The sequence below is a fragment of the Pseudopipra pipra genome, chromosome 8 (assembly GCF_036250125.1).
Source record: "Pseudopipra pipra isolate bDixPip1 chromosome 8, bDixPip1.hap1, whole genome shotgun sequence".
In the NCBI taxonomy this organism is placed as follows: domain Eukaryota; kingdom Metazoa; phylum Chordata; class Aves; order Passeriformes; family Pipridae; genus Pseudopipra; species Pseudopipra pipra.
The window spans coordinates 13,696,703-13,709,229 of record NC_087556.1 but is presented as its reverse complement, the minus strand read 5'-3'; the positions used below and the strand labels follow the sequence as shown (position 1 = coordinate 13,709,229).

General features: G+C 34.1%; 1 protein-coding gene across 38 annotated transcripts in view; it reads right to left on the bottom strand.

Moving 5' to 3' along the window:
- The window catches only part of KCNMA1 (potassium calcium-activated channel subfamily M alpha 1), a 468,105-nt gene that overhangs the window by 247,316 nt on the left and 208,262 nt on the right, over positions 1–12,527 (bottom strand). For all 38 annotated transcript variants that reach the window (XM_064662590.1, XM_064662591.1, XM_064662592.1 and 35 more), the window contains exon 3: positions 7,810–7,871. In XM_064662590.1, coding sequence (XP_064518660.1) covers positions 7,810–7,871 — 62 coding nt within the window. The remainder of the gene's footprint in view (positions 1–7,809; positions 7,872–12,527) is intronic.

Genomic DNA, 12,527 nt, shown 5'->3' with positions numbered 1-12,527 from the left:
GTCATACGAGGAGGGCTGACAGAGTACTGAGGGACTCTTCTGTCTGAAAAAGATAAGGCTCGAAGAATCTCATCAACATTTATAAATACCTGATGGAGTCTCCTTAAGGTATAAAGAAAACGGAGCCAGATTCTTCTCAGTCATACTCAGTGACAGGCCAAGAGGAAATTACAATTACTGAGATCTCTTACAAGGTCTAACACTTCAGAAAATTTACCCATTGCAATTTATCGCATCATCAAGGTTGTGTATCGTGATTACTAAGAATTTCTGTGTAACAACAAGGAGTAAAAACAGTATCCAGAAACCTACTCAGAGCTTGATTTGCCAATTATTATGGAAGGAAGCTTTTTTGTTTGCCATTTTATCTGAAACTCATTCACAGTACTTCTTATTTAATTCATTTGCAACAATTAATTTTCACCACTGAGTAAACACAAACTACTGCCATTGATTAACAGAAACTTCATTGCATGGTTGGTCTAGAGAAATCAGAATATTTGCATATTGCCTTTCTGTACAACTAGTGAAAAATCAGTGTAATCCAATGGCATTTCATTAATGTGATAAACACATACAGAGGAATTATCTTTATTCATTATTATAATCTCCTAAATAGATTGGAAGAGTTGTTCAGGTAGTGTTTGACAAATTTTACTTACATATAATTTATGAAACTCGAGCTCTCTGAACAAGTCAGAGACCAAATGCAGAGAGATGGATAGCACACGAAACATGCATCCGATTTTAAAGGTATGCCCTAGTACATCCAGCTTTTTTAGAAAATTCAAGGAAGAGAACATTTATAATGACTGGTGATCAAGGGAAAGATGTCCACCAACAAGCTTAGAAAACATACAATCATACCTAATCCCTCTGTCCTAGGGAGCAAAGTGCATAGTAACACATGGGCAATAATTACGTGGATTTTTTTTCCGTCAGTTGTGGCTTGTTTCTTTTGCTTTTTGCCTTATAATAATCACATCACTGCTGTTGCAGGATTTTACTCATAATTAGCATCATCTGTAGCTAACAAAGGCCTTCCTTCTTTCTGGTATTCGACTGCCTGCAGAGGCCATGCATTGAGTTGCAAACCTGCCTGACTTTGACTGCAGCATGCTAATATGAAAGCAATGAATCTTAGCTATGGACATTTTCCCATGAAAATTTGCAGAGCAATGAAGAAAATTATAGTTCATTGTCACAAATAAGGCTTTCTTCTGCAAATCACATTTCAATTAAAGCAATAATGGTTTACATTCATTTACCTATTACAAACATGGTAAAGACAAAATTAGACTTTACTTATAACAGAAAATTTTATTTAATGCTGTATCAGTTTAAAGGGTGCTGACAATCTTTTTAAGCCACAGATTTTGACATTTACTGAGAATGAGCAGCAGGAAAAACTGATATTATAATTTTTTTATAATAGCAAAAACCAAGTGACTTGAACATAATCACTCGAGAAATTCACTTACATATTTAAGGTAAATTTTCTTTATATCAGAAAATTACACCTATCACTCTGTTTGACAATTGAGCCGTTAATAAAATTAAGAGGTCTTTTTAGGAATTAAAAGTTTCTTTTTCCTTCTTTGTGTAAAAAGAGTTGGAGAGAACACATATAACTGGATTTACTTCAGCATGGAACAAAATTTATCAGCCCACAGAAATGGCCAGAAACTGATGCAGTATTAACAAAATTAAAATTAACAAAATATTAAAATTGACAAGGCCACCAACTGCAAGGTACTATGGGAGCCAGTCTGTATTCTTTCCCAAGAATTCTCATTATGAAAAGAACTACAGTTTTTAATGTACTTGCCAAGATACAGACCATTGTAATTTTAGCAATTTGAATAATGGTAAATATAATCTAACAGCATTTCCTTGAATCAGATCCCAGAATTTCAAGTCAACTTCTACATCTCGTCACGCACCATGAAAAAAAAATATATATATTAACTCTAATGTGTACTTAGTATAAAGGAAGGCTCTTAGTGTGGGTTAATGAGATTAATAAGACAAAGAAGAATTTTATAAACATAATTAAAATATTTTTGCATGAGTAAGTTTCACGATAAGTAGGAAGGCTTGAAACAAAGCTTAGTGCTATTTAAGCCCTACTTACTTAATTCCTCAAATATGAAGATGGAAATGCTATGTAAAATTCTGCACACACTCAAAATATTGGTAAATGCATATTTAAGAGGATAGAACCCTGAACTGCACAGGATATCCTCAGCAAAATGATACAGCATAGATCTAAAACTGGTTACTGGAGAAAAAAAACCACAGCAATCTTGTACACTTATATGTCTTGCAGATTGAAAAGAAAAAATACAAACCAAGTTGTAAACTGAAATCCGTAATAAAATCTTAAATCAAGCTGAACTTTCCCTAAGAACTGATTTCTGATCATATTAGACACATCCAAATTTTTTTTTATACATCAGGCCAGTGGCATCCACTCAAAATTCAGATGTTGCAGCATTGAATTGTTGATTTATAATTGAAATTAAATTATATTATTTTTTCCCCAAAGGGCCATGAAACTCAGAAAGAATCACCAAAATATTCTGCAAATTATTCCATGTAATATGGAAAAGTTTAATGATTTGTAATGAAAATGAGACTGGTATCTAAAAACACTTGAGCGTTGATGTTTATACAGATTTACTGAACTAGGCAGTTAAACTTCCTACCTCATACATCTTTGTAAAAGGGGTAACACAGCCTAAACAAATGAGAAAGATGTAAATTCCCTTGGGCAGTAACTATAACAAATTTAAATAAATCATCCTCATCAGGCTTGGAGTATTTCTATAGAACATTTTGCTGCACAAAATCAAATGTCTTTCAGAAGACAACACAAGCAGGAAAGCCAAACATGGTACACAGTCACAACTTATCCTCAAATATTCCCACAAAATAACAGAGTTCATAAGGACTTGAAATAAAGTGTCGCTTAGGTAAAAAATATTTTTGCTAGTAAAACATTCCAAGAGACTTTTCTCCTTGTGCTGTCACACGGGAAACTCCTGTGTGTCTATAAACAGAGTATTTATTTCCAATGAACCCTTCCTAATATATTGCCATACAATGTCAGGAAACCAGCGTGAATCCTTCAAAACAAGAATCAAGACTTTCCATGTTGTATTCTTTTGTTAGGCAACTTCTAGTATAGCATCTCTGATGTGTTTTCAGCTGATATTACTACTAAGCAAGTAGGCAGAATAACGTAGGTTGGAAGAGACCTTTTAGATCATCAAGTCTATTTGTTAATACTCATGGCTAAATGGCATTTTTATGTACAATTCTAATCAAGTACAATGTGACACAGTATTGGAAAAAAATAGCTATTTAGGAATAACTATGCTAGTGGCTCTGAAAAAAACAACTCTAAAAAGCTAATCTGAAAGACACATGTGAGTAGAACATACAAAGCCAGTTGTAAGACTTCATTTTTTTTCACTTTGTCATTGATGGGTTCTATGATTTCTACATTGACATCAGTTTTCAGGGAAGGGAAGGTAAACTTCAAGAGACAGGATAGTAACAACTGGTCATTAGAAAGTAATCTGTTAGGCAAAAAAAAAAAGTCTATTATCTATAGTTGCATATTACATTATATTGCACCCCAGAAGAGAATCCAGAACCAGAGCATAAAAGGATATTCACACCATAAAGAGTTTCCATGCTACTGCCATTACAAGAAATAGAAAATAGGAGCTCTTAGTTCCCAGTTTAGCAGAAATTCAAGCTCTCTGCTAATGCTTTTACTGACCATGCCTAAAGATGATCATGGCAAATGTTATTCTCTATTCTATTCAAGTCACTAATCCAGTACAATATGCAGAGGTCAGAATGACAAACGGAAATGAAAATGGGCAATGCATCCAATGCATCTCTAGTACTGATGTAAATAACACTCAGAGAAGTACTTCTATATGTATTTGCTAAAACACCTTTTACGTGCAGAAATATAGAAAGGAAAAATAAACAAAGGAAGGAGGAAGTTTGTGAAAACTACATATAAAAAAGCACATAACATTAAAAAGCATTGGCAGACATCAAGCTTTATTCTACTGCAGCACATTCAGTAGACTCCCAACAACTGTGTAAAGTCAGATTTTCCTCTTAAGAAGAGGATAATTCCATTATTTTCTTACCTTGAAAAATTAAATGATGACAAATTTTAAAGGAAACATGAATAGGAAAAGAACCATCATTACAAAAATGATGTTATTCTGTACTGAAGTAGATCTGCTTATGACTTCTTTGAATGTTGTGCTTTTATTTAAACCAAAAACGGAAGACAGACATCAAAGTGAAAAAAAAATCTCTAAAAATAAAATTTAATTATTTGGTTATTTGTTACCTAAAGATTAAAATAATTATGTGAATAGTATTTATAAAATCTCTTTTGCAAATGTTTCATATTTATCTGCTATTCTTAATATTGAAAAATACCACTGACCAAGAAAACAGTATTTTATGAATGAGATTCCAAAAATAAAGGAAGGAAAGAGTCTAGTCCATAGTAATAAGTGAAACATTTCCTAACAGGATGTGACTGAACTTACATGACAGGAATGCCAAGATTGTAATTTCTCTGCTAAATAAATTCTCAGTTTAAGGACTGAAATCTTCCATCAGTTGCTACAACACATCACTGAAAGTGTACATATTCAGTTTAAAGAAAAATATTCTACATACACCTTGTGGAGACAACAATTCAAAGTGGTGCCTTGTAAAAAGTATGAGCACTGAACAATATTAAGAATAATCTTAACGAAAGGATTGGATGAACCTCTACAGTTTTCATTAGTAACCTTAATTCTTTCCACCAAGAATGATTGTTTTTGTGATTTTGTTTAGAACCTTTCCCAAAAACTGAATTAAGCGCTGCTTCTTACTAAGAAATTCAGTCAGTTCAGACTAAAGCAGATTACAACTGTGCTCATACTTTGTAATGAAGTATGGTGCAGAATTCCTAAGTTTGTGCCAGAAACAGAATTAGTACACACATATTCTATAGCAACACAAAGCTATTTAATTGGCTCTGCTGAAATGTAGGACTAACTGGTACGGAGGATGCTGATGAAGCTGTGCTATTTTCTGACCTCAGATCTCTCCAAATAGCATTGCACTGGGCATGCCATTTCATCTGGTACTAGTCTGGCAGTGTCTGTTAGAGTCATGAACTGAGTAGTATAAAAATGCTCTTAGCTTACCCTCTTCTCACAGCTGTGACAGCCTTCATACTGGTGTGTTCCACTACAATTAATCACGACACACATGCTTGCCTGACAAAACTATGTGATCTTTTCACTCCTTCCTTCAGTATCTAAGAAAGTGACGTTGTTTTTCCCATCTTTCTTCATGCCCCTTAAGTAGGAAGTCATGCACGATCCCTTTGTGGACACACCTGTCATTGCATCTGCAAATCTAGTGACAGATTAGGAGTCTTGGATGAATAAATAACTGGCATTTCTTTCAGACAACTCCTACTTTCAGAGTACTCTTTAGTACTCTTCAGCTTTGGATCGAAGTCACGGGTTTTGTCACTGCACATATAAGATCAAATACCAGCTAAGAGTCCATGGCACGGGCAGAACACAACAGCTATGGAACGCATTGTTAAGGGAAAGCAGACAATGGTATGTGTCACCATCTGTCTGGTGTGAGCATTAGATCCTATTTGTCTGCTCTGCTCCTGGTCAAGCTGTAGTCTGTTGTTCCAGCTGTTTTGTTGAGGATAACACAAGCATTCCTCTCATCCTACCTTCATTAGTTCCTGTTTAACCAAATTTTCAAAGGAATAACTTTTCCAAGCATGCACTCGTGGATCTGAAATTGGCTCATATATCACTATATTTGATTCTACATTGCTGAAATGGGTGTTAGATCAGATGCTAATACAGAATAAAGCAGAATTGTTCCCTTCAGCAATATATCTGAGATGTTTCTAACATGAATTAAACTACTAATGAGCATTAAAAAAAAAAAAAAAAAAGACCAAGATGTACATGTGGAAATAAAGGAGGGTAAGAGAGAAGAAAGAAGGAGAAACCAAAGAAAAAGTATGCAAGTAGAGTACATTAACTTGAGGTTGCTGAATTTGAACTGCAGCAGGAGCTAAACGTTGACTGAAAACCAAGAGAAATGCACAGTTAAAACACTTGCTGATCAAGCAGCCAATAAGCCAGTAGCAGTATATGGAATAGGTGGCCCACAGAAAGCATCCTAGAGACATCTCCCATGTTGTCAGTTTTGCTCTTCTTGAGGAAAACAATCAAAGACTACAAGAATGCAGTGCCTAAAATTCATCAGACAATCCAATAGTTTCACAAAATTGCTCCGACACATAGCTGTAGCTTTTGTTGATTCAAAATTGGAACATAAGTGGAAACAGGTTTTATTCTATTTTACACTTTTGACCTGGACATATAAGCATCCAGAAGCTTTGCCACTGGGCTTTTAAAAGTTTTACAAAGAATCTTCAGAAAAGTACCACCTTATGTACTTCACTGGTGACATATTAAATTTCAAAAATTAATGAAAACTCATTGCAATGCTAAGAAGAAAAAATTTTTCTCTCTTCAAGGAAGCTCAAGATAGAACTTGAGTTTTCCCACCACTTGGTTCATCTCTGTAAAGAACATCTCTACCTTAGTTATTTGGGTTATGCTTGACACACTGATGGCTTCAAACTCACAAAATACAGAGCTGACATCCATGTATCCAAGAATATCTTTTGCTGGTGCTAACACCTTCCTAAATATCAGTATGTACAGATGTCAACAGTGGAATGTCTGACTTTCTGAGTCACAGAACGATTGTTTTAGAACAGGTCCACTACCATTACAGACAGCTAGGTGGGCTCACATGGAGTGACTTAGGCATACAATCACAACCTTAACCATTGCAGTAATGGTAAGCCTCAAACTAGTTCAGAGAAAAGCATTAAGCATGTTGTCAAAGAACCTCAAAATGCTATTGATATTTTGAATATCATCCTCCCAAAAGAATTTCAATTCAAGGAAGGATACTCTATTAAGTCCCCTTTTATTCTTCTGTGTTAAGTTACCAATTTGCCTGTTACAACACTGAGTGTCCAGTTTGATATGAAAACAATATCAGAATATATTCCAAGTTACACCAGTTTGTATCAAACCATCACCTCAAAAGGTCAGGATGAAACTTTCTATTGCCTGGTCAAAACTACAACACTAGAAGTTAACATTGGTGTAAATCTAAAAAATATTGAGATGCTTTGAAGACTTTTACTGGTTCACGTTATCTTGGTAGAAATCTATCAAACCCAGAAGCTGGAAATATAAACAGATATGCAACATATAATGCTGTACTGCCTAATTCCTTCAAAGGTTTTCAGAACTGTTCCTGTCAGTCTCCTAAGACACCTTTTTTCCTGTAAACTGCAATTTTTTGACAAATATTGTTGGTCTGTATATCCTGTCCCAGTCTTGAATTTGAAAGATTCTACACCTGCATAATGAAAATAAAAATTGTAATCTTTGTAATCTTGCAATAGTATGTATAATCTCAACACACAAAAGTAGTTTTTCTCTCTATTTATTCTACAGATCCAATGTGACTGTGTTCAATCTAGTTTATGTAAGATCTTTTTCCCATTCTTGAGTTATTTTTGTAGACCATGCGCTATTATAAAGTTCTTTGCACTCAGGCAATGAGCAGATTTGAAGAAGATGAATGGAGCAATTTAAAGATGCATAATTGCTGCAGGAAAGGAGAGAAAGGAAAATGTACTAGAATACTCACTTTGATGAATCTATGAAGTATATTACAAGAGCACCAATACTAAGAGCGAAGACTAAGACAACCTAAAAAAGAAAAGAAAAGAGTAATTACTTAACAGAGTTAAATATTTTTCTTTTACATACAAAAAAAAGACAAGGAAAATAAATCATAAGGTAGTATTGTTTTATTTCAGCTGTCATTTTCTTTAGAAAAATACTCCTACTTGAACTTCAAACATTATATATTATCATAGTATGCTTTCTTGCATTGAAAAAGAGATACAAGACAAATCCTAGTTCAGGGAAATCCAGTACAGAATTAGGTCCTAGATCCTAACCTCTGCTAAACTACAGTCTTAAATTTTAAATGGCATGCAATATTAATGCATAGTATTCAAATCACAGTATAGCTTTATCAGACCTATCCTTCAGGACTATTCCTTGGTACATAAACAAAGAGTGATTACAGATCAGGCTGAATTTCCATTTACATGTGTGGCTATGAAACCCACAGGAAAACTGTAAAGCTATGTAAAAATATGTATTTATTCTGCACTCTTGTCTATTGAGACTATAGTGAACTTTCAAACAAGTTAAAACAATAGCTTGATGCAGAATGTCACGATCCAAGGAATACATACCCTGGGTACTTTAGAGTTTCAAGCCTTTCCCCTCTTTAAGTCTGTTAAGTTTTTGAGCCAAATAATTTTGTTAGGTCTGGCATCTAGCCCTTATTAACAAAACAGAACTTGCTTTTCTGGCTAATGCAGAAGAAACTGGATTAATTACATCTCTGTCTGTCTCTAATTTCTTTTTTCTGAACATAAAACCAATAACACTGTCTGTTCTAAAGGTTCCCAAAGATGATAGCTTGTGTACCCATTATGATTCAGATTTCTGATACCCTCACTCTACGTTTCTACTTCTTGAAAAATGCCATCCACTTGAAAAATATTTCTAGGTTTCTACCACTTGAAAAAGGCCAATTTGGAATCTAAAAATGTGAGACAAACAAGCTATTTTTTGACTCTTCTGGAAAAAATCAGCAAAGATTCCTGTCTGCTGCACTGAGGAAGGGAAAAATGGAAAATCATGTCTCCTAAAACTCAGGTGATGTGCTGGTCTACAGAAACAAAATAAAATGTCCCTTAGTCTTCTGGCAGGAACATCTCAAAAAGTTGCTTAGAAATAATGTCCCTTAAAATAAACCCATAGACTTGATCATTCAGATATAACTAAGGGGACATGCAAATCATCAAACTGCCAGTTAAAATACAACTTCTTAGCTCAGAAGTGGCTAAAATTTAAGAAAATTTTAATTTTAACCAAACCAGTTTTTAAATACAGCTATTCATTCACTCTTAAATGATTTAAATTCAAATACTAATGGTGATGTTTTAGCCTATATTCTGTGGAATCATTTCTATACTAACAGTACCCTCAAAACCACTATTAAATATATGTATCTCTTAAAAAGCAAACCCAAAAACAGACTAAAAAAGAAAGAAACCCAAAGCAAACAATCTACAAATAACAGTAAAAAAAACAAAACAAAACAAAACAAAACAAAACAAACAAAAAAAAAAAAAAAAAAAAAAAAAAAAACAAAAAAAAAAAACCAAACACAAGCCTCAAAACAACAAAATACAAAACAGATTTACTCTATGGCAGGAGTTTTGGGCTGCAGAATGCTGAAATGACCACTTAATGCTGAAAATGAATTTTGAGAAACTAAACTTATAATCCATTTGGGACTCCATAAACACTTTTCTCACCCTTTCAAGTTTTACAAAGTATATAAGGACTTCTATTTTCCTTTTCACTTAGCAAATCTTAAGTTATAACATTCAGTCATTGTCTCCTAGCCAAAGGAATCCTCTAGAATAAACCCAGCATAACTGTACACCAACCTTGCATTTCAGTTATATCCAATCCCTTATTAATCATCACTGTTCTGCTTAAACAATGGTATAGAGATTCTGAGTAAGACGTTCCAAAACACGTAAGGAATTTAAATGTTCTGCGAAAGTTCATATAACTGCCACTAAAATGCAAATATCTGTATTTTGCAAACAGCTCCAGAATCCTGTTCTACACCAAAAGTGAGACATGTATGCAAAACTACAACATTTCCCTACTGTAATACACATACCTGATTTAAAATCAAGGTTTATTTTCTCTTCTAGTGCCTTAAAACACATGCCTAACATTATAATTCACAATGTCCCCAAGAATCACAGAAAGTGCATCAGAAGAGAATGGAATCATAAACTCCATTTTTTTATCCTGCGAGCAGAGAAACTCATTTTTCTTTTGCTAAGTGACAGAGGTATTCAGCTGAACTTGAATCCAAACGTGTAGGAAAACAGAGCCTGAACTAATCAGAGTTATATTAAATAAAGAAATAGATAGATAGATAAAGCAAACTAAAAACCAAAATACTCTTCTACACTGCATGATAGAGTCTCAGATGCAAATTTTTTTGCTGCATTCCCACCTAAATAAACCTTAATGCAACCTGGTTATTCAGACCCTGGGCAATACTTATTGAGTTTGTTCTAATCTTCACTAGATTGCCATGGGAGATAACAGCTATTTTAGGGACCTTGCTATGCTTGGAGTGTTACGGATAGAAAGAGACTAATACCCCAAATTTACTGCAACTAGAACTTAAGGGTGGAAATAGCATATATGTATGTGAATTACTGCCTTTTTTTGTTATCTAGGCCATAGCGAGAAGCTTCCTTGCTCTGTTTATTACTACACATCTATTATAACTTTTCTCTGTCCGGAAGGAAAGAATCTTTTAATTTACAATAACTTACTGTTTGTTTAAGATTGAGAAATGGGAAGTCATATGCTAACAGCTATACTGGCTGAGCACTTAGTAACAAATTAAAAATAAACACCAATCTGATTGAAGCCAAGAGGGGGGAAATACATGGAATAGTTGCTGCATAACCCTAAATAATTCATGAAATCTTTCATTAAAAAAAAATAAAAATCCAGCCACAGATTTCAACAAAAGCGTAAAATGCCTTTTTGAGGCAAGAGTCAGAGAAACTGCAGATAAAATCCACTTAAGGAAAATTAAAATATTTTTTCTGAGAGCAAGATGCTCCAGAAGAGCTCTGACTGCAATCAAAATTTATGCATCCATAACAAATACAAAAAAAAAAAAAAAGGCATTTTGATAAGGTAGCAACATAATAATACTGCAGGGAAGTACAGGCCTTGAGAAAACACTGAGTTAAGCCACGGTAACTGTAAAGGGGATCACCTCACCTTCCAGGACCAGCCCATGTAACAAACGGATAATCCAACGGGTGGCACTGTTTCCCCTACAACTGCATTGAACTCATGTCCAGGCGTTATTGAAGAAACAAGGGAAAATGAAAAGGCTGTTCACATTAGAGAGGGAGGCTACAATTAATACATCCACAACAAGGAGCAATTTAGGGACTCTAGAGCAGGAACTTAAGTCTCTCATACCCTGTAACGCTTGAACGTTCCGTGGAAGATGAAACAAGAACTCTTTGAAGTTTCAAAGGCAAATTCTTGCTTATACAAGACTGAACTATCCAAACATAATTAATACAAACCAGCATAGAACTCGAGAGGCAAAGCAGAAAAAGAAAATGAATAGTTGTCTATTTTTATTTTTCTCCAACATTAAGTATTAAAATAAGAAGAATGCAGTGAAAAGAAAAAGCTTTCGAGAATCCTGTAACCCTAACACCTCAGGGCATCAGAGAGTCCTTATTTAATCTGACAACAATCTGTTCTGTACTGTCCTTCAAAAATGTTTGTTTTAAACTCTTATTATTCTACAGTTACTCAAACATAAGGCTACTATAATGCTTAGAGTATACCAAGTTGTTCTTTATTAATAGTTTTTAAAATTCACTTACTTTTCATTTCTGCATTGACCCACTAAATTCTGTTAATAAGCTACTCAGCTTTACCATACTATGATTTAAAACAAAAACCCTATTAACTTTTGTATTTCATAGTACTTAATGAAAACACAAACTATTCCCGATGATCATAAAGCTACATCCTCAATTTCGTGACACAAAATTGCATTACTAAAATGTCAATAGCCTGAGGTTTCAACCTAACTTGAATGAAAATTTCCATAGCTTAAATATAAAACCAAACTTCCTTTAACCATCACATTAGAAACCAATTATATTTCTTTTATAGACAGAATTTACTTCGTTAGGAATGAACACCTTAGAAATCTAAGGACCAGATGCAAATTACATCTCAGAAGTAGGAACTACTAGCTTGGAAATCCCAGCATTATTTGCACACTCTAGGATATGCACCCACATCTGGGCAATTACTGCAAATTAAAAGTAAGACTTGAGCAAGTCTAGACGACAGAAGAAGCAGAATGGCTTACTTAAATTGATGTCTCATTAACTGACACCCTGTATGCAAACAGCAAAATTCAGAAAGCATTCCATGTAGGCAAAGCCATAAGTGGTAAGAACTTATGTGCTGCAGCTAATATAAACAGCTGAGCAATTAATATATCTCAGATTACTAAAAATACAAATGAAATGCTATTTATATAACACATTATAGATTCTTGCTCTAAAAATTAGTGTTCTACACTTCTTTTTATTCTAGCACTTACTGAGATGTTTTTATTTATATTACCTTTGGACATAAATCAGTGAACTGAAGTAGCTGCTTCATGCTAAACTGTACAACTCATATTACTTCATTCAA